Source organism: Zalophus californianus, chromosome 4 (assembly GCF_009762305.2).
Source record: "Zalophus californianus isolate mZalCal1 chromosome 4, mZalCal1.pri.v2, whole genome shotgun sequence".
Classification (NCBI taxonomy): Eukaryota; Metazoa; Chordata; class Mammalia; order Carnivora; family Otariidae; genus Zalophus; species Zalophus californianus.
In genome coordinates, this window is record NC_045598.1 from 19,196,630 (window position 1) to 19,214,168 (window position 17,539).

Here is a 17,539-nt window from a genome sequence, read left to right on the forward strand (position 1 = left end):
GGTCTCTTTCCCAGTGCCTCTGGGGTCTTGCCCATTGATTTACTCTCACTGAATCTACCGTGTGTGTGTGTGTGTGTGTGTGTGTGTGTGTGTGTGTGTGTGAGAGAGAGAGAGAGAGAGAGAGAGAGAGAGAGAGAGAGAGATACATAAAGGCTAAAATAGAAGACAGCTACAAAGAGCTTTGAAGGGCAGTAGAGGAGAGAGAGGCCTCTTCTTGCCGGACAGAAGACTGTAGAGGGTCTTGGCTGGGAAGCTAGGCGCGTGCAGAGCGAACCAGGGCGAAATGAGGCAAGGCAAGAGGTAGGTCCGGAGGGCCTGGAACGCCAGGGGGAGGAGTCTTAAGTGTGCCTAGGCATAGGGACAGCAGACGCCACACAATCTGGGGTCCGGGCAGGGACGTAGACCTCCGCCGCTAGAGGTCGGATCAGGACTACCAGAGGAAAGCAGCAAGGAGGTGGAGACCGGCGGTGGATGCGGCCAATTAGGCCGCGGGGATCTCCAAGCGCCGTCAGCTTTTCCCAAGGGCCGGGCCAGCGTGGGCGTGGTCTCGGCAGTGGGCGTGGCCCCTTCCTCGGGATCTCCGCGTGAAGCCGCCTTCCGCCTTCCGAGGGCGCGCGGGGACGCCGCTCGGTGCGCAGCCGCAATGGATCGCTTCCGGGGGCGAGTCAGCGGAAGTGAGGGCGGTTGAGGCTGGGCGGCCCGCTGTGGTAGGAGGGGCCGTGAGGTGAGTGAGTCCCGCAGCCGGAGTCTGAGGTGAGAGTAGGTCCGAGTGCCTCTACGGAGGCGGGAGCGCCGTCTCCTAGCCCGACTGTCGGTGCGGCCTAGTGCCAGGCGCTGTGCGGAGACCGCGGCTCCTCTTTCCGCGCCAGTTCTCGCGGGAGCCCGTGTAGTCCGCCTCGTTCGGCTGAGGGTGGGAGGACTCAGTGCCCGGGGGGGTAGCTGCTCGCTCGAGTCACCCAGCTTCGGTGGCTGTGCTACAGCAGAGGCTTCTCGTTTCGGCCGCGCCACTTCGGCCGCCTCGCTCCTTCTGGGACCCGGGCCCAGGCCTGTGGGTCCGAGGGCCGCCAGGGCCGGCGGCGAGAACTTGGCCGACCTTGGCCCCTTGGGGTCGAGCCGTTACGGCGGAGAGGAGGCGGCTCCCCCAGTGCAGCCGCAAGGGGCCCACGCGGGCTGTCGCTCGCCAGGTTCCACCGAGCGCGGCGGCCTCGGTGGGGCGCCCGGCGCCGGGGTGATGAGAGCAGACCCTGCCCCAGGGGAGCCCCGAGTCTCTTGCGGGAGAGCGTGTGTGAACAGGCCATGACAGCGGCCTGGAGAGGGGTCGTGGGAACGCAGGGGTGCTGAGAACCTGCGTTGCCAGCGAACTGGGGGAAGTCTTCGAGCCGATGACACTTGGGGCGGGGAGGGGGGCGAAGGCTAAGCCGGAGTTCTCCTTCGTTCGTGAGCAAACGTTGAAGTGCTCAGTGGGGACTAGGCAGGCACTGTGCAGTGCCTGGGGAAGCTCCTGCGCTGCGACGGACGGCAGGCTACGCGGGTTCTAATTACTATTGTGAGAGGACTCAGAAGGAAACGTGGGGTGCTGGGGGAGGGGAGGCAGTAAGGATCTGACTGTCGGGGAAAGGGAGGTGATGCTTGAGCTCTGAAGAATGAAGAAGAATGAGCTTGGTGAAGAACGTGCTGGTGTTTCCGGCGGAGAGAGAGTGTGGATGGGAGCTGAGAGGCGGCCCGCGTGGCTGAAGGGCAAGGGGAACGTGGGAGGTGTGGCTGTCAGGTGGGCAGGGGCCCAATTGTAGGCCTTGGAGTTTGGTCGGGTTAGGTTGGGCCTGATTGTGGAGGGCCGGTGCCCGGTCTAGATGTCACCCTGATGGCTGTAGGGAGGGGCGGGGGTTAGACGGGAGCAACGTGTCCTAGAAAGATCCCTCTGGCTGCTGTGTTAGGCCTGAGTCTTTGGAGGTAAGTTTGGAGAGGAAGTGGCTGTAGTGTCCAGAGCGAGAAACACAGGGAAGCACTGTTCTGTGAAACTTGTGGCAGGCATTGACATTCAGCACAGAGCCTGGCACACAGAGGGACTTTGCTAAAAGCCTGGAACTGCACGGAGTTGAGCCCACGCAGAAGGCAGCAGCATCTAGACCAGACTTGAAGTGCTTTCTACTGGCGTGACCACTGAGTGACCTTAGACACTTCCCTTCCTCTCTCCAGCTTCCTTTCCCCATTTGTATTGTAAAGTGAGTGATAACTCCTCTCCCACAGGTGAAAGAGAAATCCTGCAAGGGAGGTTTCAGTCCATCCCCTGTGAAGAGCCTGTCCTTGGCTCCCCAGTGACTTCTTACCTGGGCATTCCCAGCCCTCATGACTCGACCACCGGTTTACCTTTCTCTGCTCTTTTTGCCTATGCCTCCCTCGCCTTCCTGTCCTGGACCTGTGCTATCGTTGCTGTTTTTCATCCCTTCCTACCCCCTCTGAACTCACCATAAGGCCTTGGGGCCAGGGGCCGCCACCTGCTTAGTGTACCTTTCTTAAGAGTGATACTCAGCCTTTGCTAAAATTATGTATTCAAGTCCTGTTTCTCTCATATTGTGTGTTCCTTGAGAGCACGTGTGTGTCTTCCTCCTTCCATAGCCCCTGCAGTGCCCAGCACGGGGCCTGACACAGTGGGTATTGTTACGTTTGATGAACAAGGGAATGAGTTCATTGATTGCATCTGCTCACCCTATAAGAGCAGCTGTGAAGAATACAGTCAGGAGTGATCCCATCCATCTGTGTCGTGTTTTAACCGTTCATTAAGCGCTTTAAAATCTTACCCTATTTCGCTGATTGATCCTTAAGGTAATCTAGGATGGCAGCTCTTGTCCTCTTTTTACATATGGAAAAACCAACATTCAGAATGGCTAAACGGGATAAAATTTTTGGCTCTTTTCCCTGTAGTCCAGTAGACTGAGATTGACAAGAGCTGGTTGTTTATTCTACCGTTGTCTACCTTACACCTCCCCCTTGCCTAGACTCAGCAGTACTAGGCTTGGTGGCACATGCTGGGGCTTTTATACCCCATCTTCAAGAATGAATGCTGGGTTTGAATGGTACCTACAATTTGGCTTTTAAACTACCAAGAAAGTTCTTGCTACATCTCTACAAGTAATGCCTCAGGAAACCTAAGGGATCAGGAAGCTCCCAGAGTTGGCCAAGCTCATGCCACAGGTCTGGAACAGAACCTTCAAGGGTCTGGATTTGAAGCCATTGTTGGGTGAGGGCAGCCTCTTGGGTTGTTTTTCTCCCCTGTGAAACATCAGAGAAATCTTGGTGTTAGTTATAACTCTGCAGGACCTGGTTTTTATGGGGCTTGTGTGGTAGCCACTGAGTCTCCACTGTGGGGGTTGTTTCACAGGAAGAGAGATCTGATGTTCCTTAAAGATGGCCTGATATGAAGGAATCACGCCTCCAGCCTCCCCAAGCCCCCAGAGCTTCCCTGTGGCTGCCTTGTCCTTCAAGTCCAGGAGCTGGTTGAAATGTCAGGAATGGAAGCCAGTGTGGTAAGGGGCATTCCCAGGGCAGGGCTGTGGTGGGGAAGGGTTGAGCACTGGGCCTGCTGAAATTCTGTAGGAAATTCTGAGACTCTCCAATTAATTCTTCCTTTCCCCTGGAGGCGACCCTTCCACATACTCCCACCACTTGCCCCCAATAGGCAAAACCAAGTGTGGTCTTGGGGGCTTTTAAGGAGTCAATGTGTGTCTGCCTTTCTGGGCAGAGGGAAGGGTGGGTAACCTGTATGATCCCTATACCCAACTAATTCCTCATGCCTTCACTGGGTCCTCCCAGCATTTACCGTGCCTTGGCAGCAGCAGATGTCCCCTTAAATGGCTGGCAACTGGGGAATCTGCCCTCACTTATATTGGGACTTGACCCACACACAGTGCCCTGTCCTTGGGATTGGGGACTTCAGTCTGCCTGCTAAAGGGGAGAAGGGTAGAATGGAACAGTAGTTGGACCCATCTCTGAGACTCCTTGTTTCTCTCCTTTAGACCATCCCAATCTGGCAAAACAAGCCACATGGGGCTGCTCGCAGTGTAGTGAGAAGAATTGGGACCAACCTGCCCCTGAAGCCATGTCCCCGGGCATCCTTCGAGGTAAGTATGCTGAAAGAGCAGGGTAAGTAGAGGCTCAGAGGCTCTGGGAGGATGGTGCTGCTTCTGTGCCCCGGACTACTTGGTGTTGCTAAGGCAGGTTGCTTTCCTGATCACTTTTTCATTTTGTCAAGAAATATTTATTAAGTGCATATAATGGATACCGGTCACTGTGCCTTCCTGATTGCACACACAACTATGACCACAACAGACTTCCAGTCTGTTCATAAATGAATAACCTTGCATCTTTGATGCCACTAAGTGACTAAGATTTCATCAGGCTTCTGCAGTCCAGTTCATCAGAGTAGGCCAAAGGCCCTTGCTAAGCCAGATTCCCAGAGTAGCCATGTCTTTGCCCTGAGGTGTTTGCCTGCAACCCTGGCAGGTCTCCATGTGAGACACTGAGTGTTGTGTGACTGAGTCAAACTCTGCTTTTCTTACTAGCCCTAAGACTTGACCACTTAGCCGTCTATTTTTATGTTTCCCTGAGGCCATTACTCCCCATCCTTTTCTTTCTGGCCAAGTCTGGCCACTCCTTTACTAGAGCACTTAAGGCTTACCTCTGTATCTAGGGGCCTTTAGCACTGACTCTGCAGCAGATTCTTGCCTGGCACATGTCTTTGAGAACTCCCCCACCCCGCCACTCTGCAGTGGAAAGCTAAGTAGCATTTATTAGTCCCAGCTACCTCCCTCTAAGAATTAATGGTTAAGAACCACCTCCAGGCTAGATACTTAAGACATGTACGTTTGGGGGAACTGGGACACAAGAGAAGTACTTCAGCTTTCTGCCTACACAGAGGAAACAAATATATGCCTGAAAAGACATGGGCCCAGTGGAAACAGAAATGAAGGAGGCTGAGTTTCTGTATCAGATGCTGAGCTGTGAAATTGTGGGAACTCGTTCTGGGGTCAGAAATGGTGTCAGGGTTGGTATTAGAGTCAGGAATGGAGTTGGAAGTATGTGATGTGGGGTGGCTATGCTGTGCCCTGGGATAGCCAGTTATCCAGATTTGCCTAAATGGCATGGGCAGGATGTGGTCCTAGCTGCCTCAAGCATCAGAAACAAAGGGAAGCACAACTAGGGAGTGTGAGGGACTCAGTGGATGTTGCCCCTACACTTGGCTATAACCTCTTCAGTCCTTTGGCCAGATGCTTCTGGGCAGGGACGATCAAGGGCACAGGCTCCCACAGATCAGGAGTAGGCGTGAATAGTATTAGTAATACTAGCTAACATTTTCTGAGCACATACTGTATGCCAGGCACTGTGCTAAATACTTTATATGTTTTAACGCATTTAATTGTCAATAGCGGAGCAGCATTCTGGAAAGGAAAACAAATGGAGGCTTCCCCTAAATGGCCTATTTTAGCAGTAACTTTGGGTCAGTGGAAGTCCTTTCCTGTGTAATCTTGGAGCATCACATTGCTCCTATGAGATCCAGGTTCCCTATCTAAAAGCTAGAGCTATATGGGGTGCCTGAGTTGGCTCAGTTGGTTAAGCGGCTGCCTTCGGCTCAGGTCATGATCCTGGAGTCCCGGGATTGAGTCCCACATCGGGCTCCCTGCTCAGCATTGAGTCTGCTTCTCCCTCGGATCCTCCCCCACTCATGCTCTCTCTATCTCATTCTCTGTCTCAAATAAATAAATAAAATCTTTTAAAAAATAAAATAAAAGCTAGAGCTATCAGCTCCTGATCCATCTACCAATCTATAGCAGAAACATCTGAATTTAACTCATGTGTAGAAACTGTCCCTGGATTTCTGTTGTAAATTAATTCCCTTATTTAAAGGAACCGTACTGATTTTTTAAATTTACCCATACAAAAATATTAAATCGTGAAAAGTGAAAAAAGAAAGGAAAATAAATTACATATAATCACACACTCATCACACAAAATAGTTAATAATGTTTTGGTGTAGTTCCTTTCCATCTTTTTCTAGATGCATGTGTTTTTGTTTTTGTTTTTTTTACTTTGTTACAATCATAGCATGATTGAATCCTCCTGATCTTTCATTTAACATAAAGTCACTCAGACTTGTCTGTTCCCTGGTTATTGTTCATCTGAGTTGAGGGGTTATTTTAAGGAATCCTCTTGTTTTGGTATGATTAATCATTTCTTTTTATTTAAATCCAAATATTAAAATTATCCGGTTTGCTTAAAGCAGAGTTGCTATAACAGTGTAGATCCCAATTAGCTATGGAGGTGTTGTAAAGAGCCAGCCCAAGAAACTTCTTGTTGATGTCCTTGTACCTGTATTCTCATAGCTTCAGAAAGCAAGGTGCTCTTAGTGGCCATCTCTGTTGAAAGGTAACTCTCACCAGTCCCACTGAAGACTCTTTTGCTCCAGCCAGGGGTCAGCAAATGTTTTAAGAGGCTAAATAGTAAATATTTTAGTGTGGGGGCCATAACTACTGTTAAAACTACTCACTTCTGCAGTTGCGGCTTAAAAAATAACGCAGACGATACTTAAGTGAATGGGTGTGACTTTCCAATAAAAGTTTATATATAAAAATAGGTCCCAATCCTGCTCTAGGCCACCATGTTTTGCTTGGAAGATAGAACAGCCTCATAACTGATCTCTTCACTCTCTCAAGCATGTTCTACACAGCAGCCAGAGTAATCTTTCAAAATCTGATTCTTACTCAGAATCTTCCAGTGGCTCATTATTGGTCTTAGAATCAAAGTTATTAATTCACTTTCCTGCCTCTTGCAAACCGCCCTTTACCCCCAGCTCTGTCCAGGTGTGCTGAACTACTTGTAATCCCACCAACTCTTTTCTGTCCTTTTTCCAACCAGGAACTGTCTTCTCCCCTCTCTAGGAAGTCTTCCTGATATTTAGGTGCCCCTCCTTTTTGTTTTGCAGTCTTTGATAGTCTCATGATGTCAATAAATGTTTTTTGATGACTTTTGCTTCCTCGTAGACCCTGCCCAACATCTCTGATCTGTGTCTGAGGGATGTACCCCCAGTCCCTACTCTGGCTGACATCGCCTGGATTGCTGCGGATGAAGAGGAGACATATGCCCGGGTCAGGTAGCTGAGGCAGTAGCTGGTCTGCTGGGGAATGGGGAGCTCCTTCCCACATGAGGTGGCAGGCAACAGGGGAAGTGCTTATGAGGGGCTGAGGGCAACAGGAACAAAAGCTATGGGCTCTGAGTGGGAGCAGAGCCTGGCTGTGTTACTTGTGTAGGAATGGGTGAAGGAATTTTAGAAGGGGTGCAGTGGCTGGCTGTCTCTGACATACTTGTCTTTCCCTGGTCCAGAAGTGACACACGGCCCCTGAGGCATACCTGGAAGCCCAGCCCTTTGATTGTCATGCAGCGCAATGCCTCAGTGCCCAACCTGCGTGGGTCCGAGGAGAGGCTTCTGGCCTTGAAGAAGCCAGCCCTGCCAGCCCTAACCCGCACCACAGAGCTGCAGGATGAGTTGAGCCACCTGCGCAGCCAGATTGCTAAGATAGTGGCAGCTGATGCAGGTAGGAGCCCTTGAGTCAGGGCCAGAACTTAGCAGGTTGTTCCTTTACCTCTGGCTTTTGGTACAGGATAAGGGTAGGAAAATGATGGTCCGTGGTTCAGGGGAACAAAGGCCCAGGGCTCTGGGGTTGTCCTGAGGACTGGCTAGCCTGTAGTACTCCTTGGCTGGTTTCCATCAGCCATTTTGGGCTGACTGGTTTGATTAGGTACAAAATCTTCACTTAACCTGTGACCTCCCCCCCCCCCGCGCAGATTCCCTCCCTTGGCTACAAAAACCAACACCCTCTTCCATGAGCCCTCAAGCAGCTTCCCTTTTCAATGAGAAATAAGGATTCCCCACCATTAAGAGAGAGATCCCCTTTAAGCTATCTTCCTATCTACATATCTTCCCTTTCCTTGTTCCCCCAGAGACCTCTCTATCCCTCCACCTGTCTGTCTGCAGTTAAGGCAGAAGCACCATTGGAAATGGATGGGAGTCTGCCTTGACCCAGTGCATGAAACACCAACATTGGCTCTCTCCCAAGCTGCCCAGGGTTTATCATCCTGTTCGTTCTATCCATCCTCACTTTTTTGCTCCTTGTCAACTTAAAGTCATAGCTCCCAAACCTTACCTATTGGTAAAATTCTCATATATTTAATTCACTCATATGGCAGTTTAATAGAGGAATTGTACTTGAATTTTCCATTTTATATTGGCTACATTTTTGTCATCCAAGAGTCAAGATGAAGTAGTTGATGAAAAATGAAACAAAATCTTTTGTTTTGGAACTTCTTTCAAGATTTGAGAAACTAGGACGACTACACCATTCTGTTTTTGCTATTTCTTCACGTCACGGATAGGAGCACAGTCACAAGCACTAGCCCAGTTAGAGAAAAGGACACATTCTGGCCTTTGTCACCGTTGCTTTGGTAGAAGTAGGGCGGTCACTCCATATAGCCCACTGCAGAATGGGAGCTTTTAGAAGCCTAAGCCTTTATGGGGTGGGTTTTTCCACCCTCACAGAACACTGGAAGAGCTCAGTGCTTTTCCATCTTCTTTAGATTCTGAGAGGGGTGGGTAGTGGAGGAATCTTCACAGGCTTACAGATAACATCCTGGGCTCTCCTAGGATGTCATGTCAAGCGCAGGAAATGAATGTTTGATAGGCAGTGCTTGTAGGGAAAAGATACTACTGCTGTATTCTAGTCCCAATGTCCATCCATGCCTGTTGTTTTCTCTTTCAGCTTCGGCTTCATTAACGCCAGATTTCTTATCTCCAGGAAGTTCAAATGTCTCTTCTCCCTTACCTTGTTTTGGATCCTCATTCCACTCTACAACTTCCTTTGTCATTAGTGACATCACCGAGGAGACCGAGGTAGAGGTCCCTGAGCTTCCATCAGTCCCCCTGCTTTGTTCTGCCAGCCCTGAATGTTGCAAACCAGAACACAAAGCTACCTGCAGCTCGTCTGAAGAGGATGACTGTGTCTCTCTGTCCAAGGCCAGCAGCTTTGCAGATATGATGGGGATCCTAAAGGACTTTCACCGGATGAAACAGAGCCAAGATCTGTAAGTATGTGATAAGGAGCTCTGGTGGTGTGTTTACTGTTTAAATCGCCTGTGGCCAATGATCTAGTAGAAAGAATTTACAAAGTTAAGTCTTCAGTAGTAGCTGTGTATTACTTCATTCACAAAGCTTGCCTGCTTAATAACACCTTGGGCTCCAGTTTGAGGAAAAAACATTTTACATTTGGTTGGGGTGATCTAACCCAATCATTAGTAGAAATTTTACAAGAAGGCTCATCTAATCCAACTTCTGTCCCCCAAACTGGTAGACTTATTTTTGATGGAAGGAGAATTTCATAAAGTTGGGGTTTCTGCTTTAAAATACAGTGGTCCCTTATGCAAACCAGCTCTCCAAATCCAGGCATTTGAGACTCTAAACCTGGCTGTCCAGCAGAACTGCTAAGATTTGTTATAAATACACAAACTTACTAAAGCAGAACCCCCAAGGAGTGGAGCCTTATGTCTGGGGATCTTTTTTCCTTTGTTAATGGAAAGAGCTGGGTTGATGACTAAAAATGAGAAAGTAGCAACATCAGCAAAGATTCAGAAGTGTGACAGACTGATCTTATACCTACCTAACGACCAGTAAAATGTCTTCATAAGGATGTATATAAGTTCACTAGAATTTAAAGCACCAATTTTCTAGATATTTTTGATGTGTTAGGTAACTCAAACCTACCCCAATCTGGAGTTGGTTTTGTTCCCATAGTTCCCTTGTGATGTGAACATTTTACTATGAATTCTAGATCTTTTATAAAAACCTCTGGAAAAAGCCTTAATAACAGATAAGTAATCTGCCTGATAAAGAATTCAAAGGTCATAAAGATGAGAGTGGATGAACAAGGAACTTCAACAAAGAGATGGAAAATACACCAAAGTACTAAATAGAAGTCACGGAGCTGATGAACACAGTAACTAAAAAATTCATCTAGTTTGCCCTGAACTCCTCTAATAGGAGTAACAGAAGTAACAAAAGGAAGGATAAGTGAACTAAAAGACAAAGCAGTAGAACTCCCCCAATCAGAGCAACAAGTAGAAAAAAGAATGGAAAAAAAAAAGTAAAGATAGCTTGCGGGACATCAAATGGACTAATGTTTTCATTATAGGGCTCCCAGAGGAAGAGAAAGGTACAGAAGTCTTATTTGAAAATAGAATGGCTGAGGGGCACCTGGGTGGCTCAGTTAAGCATCTGTCTTCGGCTCGGGTCATGATCCCAGGGTCCTGGGATGGAGCCTGCCTCTCCCTCTGCCCCTCCCCCCGCTTGTGCTTGGATCTCTTGCTCTCTCTCAAATAAATAAATAAAATCTTTAAAAAAAGAAAATAGAATGGTTGAAAATGTCCCTAATGTGGGGAAGCAAACAGACATCCAGATCCAGGAGGCCCAGAGAGTTGCAAATAAGATGAACCCAAAGAGACCCTAAAAGCCACAAGAGAAAAATAACTTACGTAAAAGGGAACCCCCATAAGACTACCAACACGTTTTTCAGCAGATACTTTGCAGGCCAGAGGGAGTAAGAAAGACAATATATTCAAAATGCTGAAAGAAGAAAACTTCCAACCAAGCAAAGTTATCAGAACTAAGAGAGTTTTCCAGACAAGCAAAACTCAAAGGAGTTTATCACGACTAAATCAGCCTTAGAAGAAATGTTAAAATGACCTCTTTAAGCTGAAAAGAGCACTAGTAAGTAACAGGAACACATATCAAAGAATAACTCACTGGAAAGATGATAAAAATAGTGGATTCATCACTTACTAAGGTCAAAAAGACAAAAGTAGTAAAAATAACTGATTACAATAATTAAGGAATACACAAGATAAAAAGATGTAAAATGTGACATCAGAAACATGGGAGTAAAAACGATGAGCTTTAGAATGTGATCAAACTTAAGTTGGCAACTATTTTATCAACTTAAAATAGACTTACAGATATGTTGTTATACTTAAGGCTAATCTTACCTACAAAACAAAACTATGGTAAATACACAAAGATAAAAAGGAATATAAGCATACCACTAGAGAATGTCATCAAACCACAAAGGAAGAGAGCCAGAGAAGAAAGGAATAGAGAACTACAGAAATAGAAAACAATAAAATGGCAATAAGTACATATTTATCAATAATTCTGCTTTAAATGTAAATGGACTCTGATCAAAAGAGTGGCTAAATTAATTAAAAAACAAAACCTATATGTTGCCTACAAGAGACTCCTTTAGATGTAAAAACACACAAAGTGAAGGGATAGAAAAAGATACTCTGTATAAATAAAAACCAAAAGAAAGCCCGGGGTGTCTATACTTATATCAGAAAAAAAGTCAACTTGAAAGATTGTAACAAGACAAAGAGCATTATATAATAATAAAAGAGTCACTCCAACAAGAGATGATATAACATTTGTAAATATTTATGAATATATAAAGCAAATACTAACAGACATGAAGGGAGAAACAACCATACAATAATAGCAGGGGACTTAAACACCCCACCTGTATCAACTGATAGATCATCCAGACAGAAAACAAGAAAACACTGGCCTTAAATGACCTGTTAGACTGGGTAGACTTAACATGTATACAGAACATTCCTTCCAAAACCAGGAGAATATACATTCTCAAGTGCACATGGAACTTTTTCCAGGCTAGATCATGTGGTAGGGCACAAAACAAGTCTGAATAAATTTAAGAAGACTGAAATATCAAGCATCTTTTCCAACTACAGTGATACGAAACTAGAAATGAGTTACACAAAATCTGTGGAAAATTCACAAATATGTGGAGATTAAACATCATCTACTGAACAACTGGGTGGGGGGTGGGGTCAAATCAGAAACCAAAAAAATACCTTGACACAAAAGGGCGCCTGGGTGGCTCATTTAGCATCTGCCTTCAGCTCGGGTCATGATCCCAGGGTCCTGGGATCGAGCCCCACATTGGGCTCTCTGCTCAGAGGGAAGCCTGCCTCTCCCTCTCCCACTCCCCCTGCTTGTGTCCCCTCTCTCTCTGTCTCTCCATCAAAATAAATAAATAAAAATAAAATAAAACCTTGACACAAACAAAATGGAAATATACCAAAATTTAGGAGATGCAGCAAAAACAGTTTCTAAGAGGGACGTTCATAGCAGTGAGTGCCCATCTCAAGAAACAAAATTCCCAAATAACACAACTTCACACCTTAAGAAACCAGAAAAAAAAAAAAGCAAATGAAACCCCAAGTTAGTAGAAGGAAGGAAATAACAGGGATTAAAGCAGAAATAAATGAAATAGAAACTAAAAAGCAACAGAAAAGATGAAAGTAATTGATGGGTCCTTGAAAAGATAAATAAAATTGACAAATCTCTAGCCAGAATCACCATAAAGAGGACTCAAAATCAGAAATGAAAGATACTACAACTAATAACACAGACACCAAAGGATAAGAGACTAAAAATTATATGCCAACAAATGGACAACCTAAAAGAAATGGATAAATTCCTAGAAACATACAATCTACCAAGACTGAATCATAAAGAAATAGAAAATCTGAACAGATTGATTACTAGTAAGGAGATTAAATCAGTAATCAAAAACCTCCCAATGAATAAAAATCCAGGACCATGTAGATGGCTTCATTGGGTGAATTCTACTAAACATTCAAAGAATACCAGTATTTCTTAAACTCTTCCAAAAAAGAGAAGATGAGGGAACTCTTTCAAATTCATTTTACAAGGCCAGCATTATCCTTACACCAAAACCATACAATGACACCAGGAGAAAATAAAATTATAGGCCAATATCCCTGATGAACATAGATGCAAAAATCCTCAACAAAATATTAGCAAACTGAATTCAACAATACCTTAAAAGGTATATAATCCTTTTATATCAAGTGGGGTTTATTCAAGGAATGCAAGGATAGTCCAACAATCTACAAATCGATACGATGTACCATAGTAATAAAACAAAGGATAAGAGTCATGTTCATCTCAATAGATACAGAAAAAGCATTCAACAGAATTCAACATCCATTTGTGATAAAAAAAAAAAACTTTCAACAAAGCAGGTATAGAAAGAACATACCTCAACATAATAATAAAGGCCAGATATGACAAGCCCACAGCTAACATCACACTCCACGGTAAAAGCTGAAAGCTTTTCCTCTAAGATGAGGAATAAGAAAAAGATGCCCATTCGCCACTTTAGTCAACATAATATTGGAAGTCCTAGCCTGAGCAATTAGGCAAAAAAAAGAAAGAACAGGCATCCAAACTGGAAAGGAAGAAGTAAAACTCACTATTTGCAGATGACATGAAATACAGAAAACCCTAAAAACTCAAAAAAATTGTTGGAATAAAGGAATTCAGTAACGTTGCAGGATACAAAATAAGTCAAAATCAGTTGTGTTTCTATACACTACTGACAGACTATCAGAGAAATTAGCAACCCCATTTACAATTTCATCAAAAGAACAGAATACCTAGGATAAAAATTAAGGACGTGAAAGAGCTGTATCCTGAAAACTACAAGACATCAAGGAAGGAAATTAAAGGAAACAAATATTCCATGCTCATGGATTGTAAAAATATCGTAAAAATATCCGTACTACCCAAAGCAGTCTACAGATTCAATGCAAATGCTATCAAAAGTCCAATGGCATTCTTTACAGAACTAGAAGAAAGTATCCCTAAAATTTGTATGGAACCCCAAAGACCCCAAATGGCCAAAGCAATCTTGAGAAAGAACAACGCTGAAGGCATCACACTCCCTAATTTCAAACTCTATTACAAAACTGTAGTAATTAAAACAAAATGGTATTGGCATAAAAACACATCATTGGAGCACAACAGAGCCCAGAAATAAACCCACGCATATATGGTCAGTTTACAACAAAGGACCCAGGAACATACAGTAAGGAAAAGACAGTCTCTTCCATAAATGGTGCTAGGACAACTGGACAGCCACATACAAATGAATCTCAACCACTATCTTACACAGGCAGTAAGCTCCTTGACATAGGTCATGGCAATGATATGTTTTCAACCAGACACTAAAAGCAACACAAGCAAAAATAAACAAGTGGGACTGTATCAAAGTAAAAAGCTTCTGCACAGCAAAGGAAACCATCAACAAAATGAAAACATAACCTATTGCATGGGAGAAAATATTTGCAAATCATATATCCAATAAGGGTTAATATCCAAAATATATAAAGAACTCATACAACTCAATAGCAAGAAATGAAAAGACAAGACCAAAAACCCAGTCTGATTAAAAAAATGGGTATAGGACTCAGATATTTTTCCAGAGAAGACATATGGATGACCAATAGGCACATGAAAAGATGCTGAACATGACTAATCATCAAAGAAATGCAAATCAAAACCACAAATTTCACCTCACACCTGTTAGAAAGACTTATCAAAAAGATAAAAAATAAGTATTGGCAAGGATGCAGAGAAAAGGGAACCCTTGTGACTATGGATAGGAATGTAAATTGGTGCACACACTATGGAAAACAGTATGCAGGTTCCTCAAAAAATTAAATAGAACTACCACATGAGGGGTGCCTGGTTGGCTCAGTTGGTTAAGCATCTGACTCTTGATTTCAGCTCAGGTCATGATTTCAGGGTCTTGAGAATGGGCATGGAACCTGCCTAAGATTCTCTCTCTCCCCCTCCCCCCCACCCAAAAACCTACCATATGACCCAGCAAGTCCACTTCTGGGTATTATCCAAAAACAAAAACACTTAACTTGAGAAGACAGATGCACCCCCATATTCACTGCAACATTATTTACAATAGCCAAGATACGGAAAAAACTAAGTGTCCATCGGGATGAATGGATAAAGAAATTGTGGTATATATACAGAATGGAATGTTATTCAGCCTTAAAAAAGACTGAAATCTTGCCATTTGCCTCCCTCTCTCTCCCCCTCTCTAAAAAAAAAGGTTGGGGGCACCTGGGTGGCTCAGTTGGGTTAAGCATTTGACTCTTGATTTCATCTCAGGTCATGATCTCAGGGTTGTGTGATGAGCCCTGTCTTGGGCTCTGTGCAGCATGGAGCCTGCCTAAGATTCTCTTTCCCTTTCCCTCTGCCCTTCCCCCCCCGTCTTTTTTTTTTTTTAAGATTTTATTTATTTGTCAAAGAGAGCACACACAAGGGGAGCGGCAGGCAGAGGAAGAAGCAGGCTCCTTGCTGAGCAAGGAGCCTGATGTGGCACTCAATCCCAGGATGCTGGGATCATGACCTGAGCAGAAGGCAGACACTTAACCAACTGAGCCACCCAGGCATCTTGCCATTTGTAACAATATAATGACTAGAGGGCATTATGCTAAGTGAAATAAGCCAGACAGAAAACTATAGGATCACATATGTGAATCTAAATTAAAACAAAACAACAAAAAACCAAGCTTGTAGATAATAAAGAACAGATTGGTGCTTGCCAGAGGCTGGGGGTAGGAATGGGGGAAATAGGTGAAGGGTGTCAAAAGGTAAAAAAGAAATTTAAAACTTTTTAATTAAAAAAAAAAGGTTGTACCCATATGTTTCCAATTAAAAACATCTCAGAGCTCCTCTGATGAGCAGACAAGGTTGTAGGAAATCCTCAGCACACCTTTTCCCCAGAACTAATAGTAAAGGTCAGAACAGCCACGTCCACAGTCACTTCCCCTGCTGACCTGGGGAAATGCTAGTAAGACAAGACAGCAACAGAAGGTGGGAGCAGAAGCTTAGCTACAGTAGGCCAACTCTTAACTGGTTGATAGTCCTTTACTCTTGCCCACATTTTATAGCCATTTCAGGAAATAGTAAAGCATTCAGTTAAACTAGCTAGCTTGGTTTTGGACTCTGGATTTGCTACTTACTGGCTGAGCGCCTGTTGACTTTGGGCAAACTGTAGAACACTTCTGTTTCCGTTTCCTCATCTGAAAAGACTTCTTGGTAAGATTGTTGTGAGGACTAAATGAGATAATGTATTCAAAGACACAAAACACTGCCCAAGAGCAAGTACTTCATAAATACAAGCTGTTATTTTGTCTCCAGGAACCGGAGTTTATTGAAGGAGGAAGACCCAGCTGTCCTTATCTCTGAGGTCCTAAGGAGGAAGTTTGCTCTGAAGGAAGAAGATATTAGTAGAAAAGGAAACTGACAGAACTCAGCTCTGCAAATTCAGTCTCATGCTCCTGGAATTCCTTCAATAGCTGCCTTCCTCACCACAGACCTTTTTGCCTCTCAGAAATCTTTTGCAACAGTCTTGCCGAAAGCTAGAGCTTGGACTGAAAGAGCAAAGTTGGATCATGCTTCCTTTGCTTTAAACCTTAGCAGAAGCTAAGGCCTGTTTTGCACCAAGACACTTGTTACAGGTAAATGTATAGGTTGGAATGTCTCCGTCCAAAGGGTGAGACAGAAGTTGGGTTTTTCCTTGCCTCTGTGTGAAAACAGGTCCTAAATGAATGGCTTACTTCACTGCATTAGACCCCATAACTGGTCTCACCGGACACTTTGTGCCCAGCCGTCACTCTCAGCGGCTTCCTTGCAGCAGAGCAGGGCTGAGGGCTGAGGGGCTATAAATGTTTATATGTGTTGACAGGGCAGGGAAAATCTTATGCTGCTCCATCATAAACTGACATCAGTGCCCAGCAATCACCCTCTCCCTCTTTCCTGTCCCTAGATGTAGAGGTCAGACCTCTGGACCAGCTGACACTTGGGCTGCTGCTGGGAGGCCTGGGTTTTTTTCTTAAATATATTTTGTAATACTGTACAACCAAATCTACCCTCCCAGGCCGTGGGGCCTCATGGTTCCACTGATTGAAAATGCTTTCTCTTCCATGGACTTTAGCTTAAGCCCAGTAGGAAAGAGAAATGGGAAGGAGAAACAGAGCACCATCCTTCTTCCAGGCCCTTGACTGCTCCTTTGCACTGGGCCAAGGTTTGTACCTACCACACCATGCATGACTCAGAAGCCCTCAGGTCCCTTTCTCTACGGTATGTATCCTGTGTGTGTTTGGGTTGAAGCACTACCTGATATTAAATGAAGGATATGGAGAGACGGTGCATGTGCTGTTTGTCTCTGCGCTGTAACCACCTGGTATCATGAGTATAGGATTCCTGTTAATTTTAAGGTATGTGAACTCTCATAAACAGTTCCTGGCTTCCCCTCTTTTCTTATAAAGTCCCGCCTACATAAAAGAAAACTTCCGTAGGGAGCCTCTTTTCCCTTTCTGTAGGGATTTTACCCTAAACTCTTAAGTAGTTCCATCTTAGAACTTGCACACTTGCCCCCTAGAGGCTATTTAAGCCTCTTAAAGTAGCACACCTGCAACATGGGAAACTGCCACCTGGTGGATAACATCTTGGATAGACACGGGTGTTAAGATGGGACCCATGGCAATGATATAACATATTAACTATTAAAAAGTTGCATTTTCAGAAATAAAATGG

General features: G+C 44.8%; 1 protein-coding gene across 6 annotated transcripts; it reads left to right on the forward strand.

Moving 5' to 3' along the window:
- The first annotated feature begins 572 nt into the window (after positions 1-572).
- Positions 573-17,531, forward strand: MTFR1L (mitochondrial fission regulator 1 like). 6 transcript variants are annotated; one of them, XR_003523611.2, is made up of 8 exons: positions 661-753; positions 3,380-3,524; positions 4,014-4,118; positions 7,035-7,144; positions 7,375-7,586; positions 8,808-9,129; positions 16,142-16,461; positions 16,938-17,531. XR_003523611.2 is itself a non-coding variant. In XM_027614908.2 (7 exons), exons 2-7 carry the CDS (start codon positions 3,501-3,503, stop codon positions 16,245-16,247), a joined length of 879 nt encoding a protein of 292 aa, XP_027470709.1. In that variant the 5' UTR covers positions 573-724; positions 3,380-3,500; the 3' UTR covers positions 16,248-17,531. The 6 variants fall into 6 exon arrangements, 5 of the variants coding, with proteins under 5 accessions (XP_027470709.1, XP_027470698.1, XP_027470741.1 ...); XM_027614908.2 differs by having other exon boundaries at positions 573-724; positions 16,142-17,531; XM_027614897.2 differs by having other exon boundaries at positions 16,142-17,531.
- The last annotated feature ends 8 nt before the right edge of the window (positions 17,532-17,539 follow it).